General features: G+C 60.0%; 1 protein-coding gene across 1 annotated transcript; it reads left to right on the forward strand.

The window, feature by feature from the left end:
• Positions 1-182: 182 nt before the first annotated feature.
• LOC134543521 (uncharacterized protein T26G10.4-like) lies at positions 183-2,008 on the forward strand (the record flags this gene model as incomplete). The annotated part of the gene is made up of 2 exons (XM_063388372.1): positions 183-1,570; positions 1,668-2,008. Coding segments are annotated over 2 exons (1,729 nt in total), but the record flags the coding sequence as incomplete, so codon positions are not given.
• Positions 2,009-2,617: the final 609 nt, after the last annotated feature.

The raw sequence follows: 2,617 nt of genomic DNA on the forward strand, positions 1-2,617 counted from the left end.
TCATCGGGCGGGACCCCGAGAGCCTGCAGACCCTGCTGGATGGGGTCAACGAGGCCGGTAACTGGGCCGGCTTGCGCTTCAAGCCCAGAAAATGCGCATCACTTCACATAGACTGCAGGACCGGTCGCCGGGTGATGCGCCAGCCTGGAGCGCAACCTGGGGTGCAACCCACCGTGATGCAGGTTGCCGGGGTCCCGATCGCCGCACTCGCTGAGGGCGACACGTATCGTCACCTGGGTGTTCCGACAGGTTACCGGAATGCCCAGTCGCCCGAGCAAGAAGTGGAAGCCATGGGGGCAGATCTCGACAAGATCCACGCCAGTCTCCTCGCCCCCTGGCAGAAGATCAACGCAGTCTCGACATTCCTCCAGTCGAGGCTGCAATTCATCTTGAGGGGAGGCCGCGTCAGGAAAGCTGTGGTGACGCGGTTCGACAAGAAGATGAAGAAGTACTGCAAGGAGTGGATGCACCTCCCCTTGCGTGCCACTCCGCTCATCGTCCACGCCCCAACGCATGAGGGGGGAGCTGGTCTCCTCCCACTCGCAGACATGTGTGACTTGGCCACGGTCACGCATGGCTACAGGCTCCTGACGTGCAAGGACCCTGACGTAAAAGACTTGGCGTGGGCCAGCTTGTTCCAGACAACAAAGCAGAAGCTGGGCAAGCAGGAAATTTCGAAAGATGACATGGTGGGGTTCCTCAACGGGGAGACCGAGGGCGAGTTCAACCGTGATGGTGGCGCCCTGGGGAACCACTGGACCTTCACACGAAGTGCAGGAAGGCGCCTCAAGAAGAGCACAGGAACGAAATGGCGCTGGAGTGAGGAGCTCCAGGAGGTCCAGATGGAAATCCCCGCACCTGAAAGTGCCGCGGGCCGCATCCTGGTCGGTCCCGGGGCACGCTCCCAAGTCTACCGGCGTCTGGCCACGGCCCGGCGCCAGGAGTACAGAAGGAGACTCGTGGCCCTTCCAGATCAGGGGAAGGCCATGGAACCGGTCTCCCGGAACCCCGCCAGCTCCCACTTCCTCCGGGATGGCAAGTTTACTCGCTTCGCAGAATGGCGCTTCATTCACAGGGCACGTCTCAACGTGGTGCCCCTGAATGGAGCTCTGCGAGGACCAGCGAGGAACAAGATGTGCCGGCGGTGTCTTCACCCCAACGAGACGCTGCCGCACGTCCTCAACCACTGCGGCCGCCACTCCGCCGCCTGGCAGCACCGCCACAACTCGGTGCTGCACAGGCTGGCCGCTGCCATCCCGAGGGACCCGGGCGTGGAGGTGCGGGTGAACCGTGCCGTGCCCCACACCGGGTCCTTGCTCCGTCCTGACCTGGTGGTCGTGGACGAGCCCAGGAAGAAGATCTCCATAGTGGATGTCGCGGTCCCGTTCGAGAACCGGAGCCAGGCTTTGGATCTCGTGCGGACCACAAAGACGACGAAATACCAGGGGTTGGCAGACACACTGACTGCGCAGGGCTACACAGTTTTCAACGAGGCCCTCGTTGTCGGGTCCCTCGGATCCTGGGACCCGTGCAACGACTACGTCCTCCAGCAGTTACGTGTCCGCTGGAGGTACGCACGGAAGATGCGGCACCTCATGGTGTCTGACGTCATCAGGTGGTCCCGTGACATCTACACCGAGCACGTCACGGGCCACCGTCAGTACCAGGTGGAGGCGCCGCCTGCCAACCCGCAACCAGTCCCAGACCAGGCCCCCGCAGTCCGGGGTCGTGGCCGTGGGAGAGGACAAGGTGGTCGTCGACCAAGGGGCAGACCAGGACCACAACCATGATGTGGGCCCCGGGCGCTGGAGCCGCGGTGCCCGCAACACCGTGGTTCGTGCCCCAACAATCGGCCACTCGGCGCCGCACCGCTGGGGGCACCAGCCCCCCACCGTTGGACCACCGGTGGAAGGGGGGGACCTGAGAGCCCCCCCGACGAAAACAGAAGTGCTGCCGGAGCGCACCAGCGCTCCACCGTTGGACCACCGGTGGAAGGGGAGGGACGCAGGTGCCCTCCCCGCTGAACACAGAAGTAGATGGCCATGGAGGCACCAGCCTCCCACCGTTGGATCACCGGTGGAAGGGGGGGACTTGTGAGCCCCTCTGCAGAAAACTGAAGCAGAGGCCCGAGTGCCCCAGCACTCCGCCGCGGGATCAGCGTGGGAGCAGGGTGCCTGTCCGGGCCCTGTCGTGTGCCAATGTGTGTTTGTGTGCGGACGTCTAAGTGTTGGACCGATAATGTTGTGGTTGGACCCCTAGGTTAGTGTACGAGGACACTTTTGCCCCCCACCCATTTAGTAAATGTCAAATCATGCCTCTATTCTATCATTGCTTGCACTTCCAACATCCATACTTAAACAATAATATCTACCGACTACACACCACAGTTAAATTTGCCACTGTAGCAGCTACTACTTCCACAATAGTCATGCACCATTAATAGCCACCCCACTACAACACAACACCTAACTTACAATTAAAATAGAGCCACACACATTTAATAACAATAATTTTCCCATGACCTTGTAAACTTAATAGCACATCTGCCTCCACTATCATAAACTACAATAAAAAAAAATATAATAAAAACAAATGCAACACCAGTCACCTAATATAA

This window comes from Bacillus rossius, unplaced genomic scaffold, assembly GCF_032445375.1.
Source record: "Bacillus rossius redtenbacheri isolate Brsri unplaced genomic scaffold, Brsri_v3 Brsri_v3_scf1114, whole genome shotgun sequence".
NCBI lineage: Eukaryota > Metazoa > Arthropoda > Insecta > Phasmatodea > Bacillidae > Bacillus > Bacillus rossius.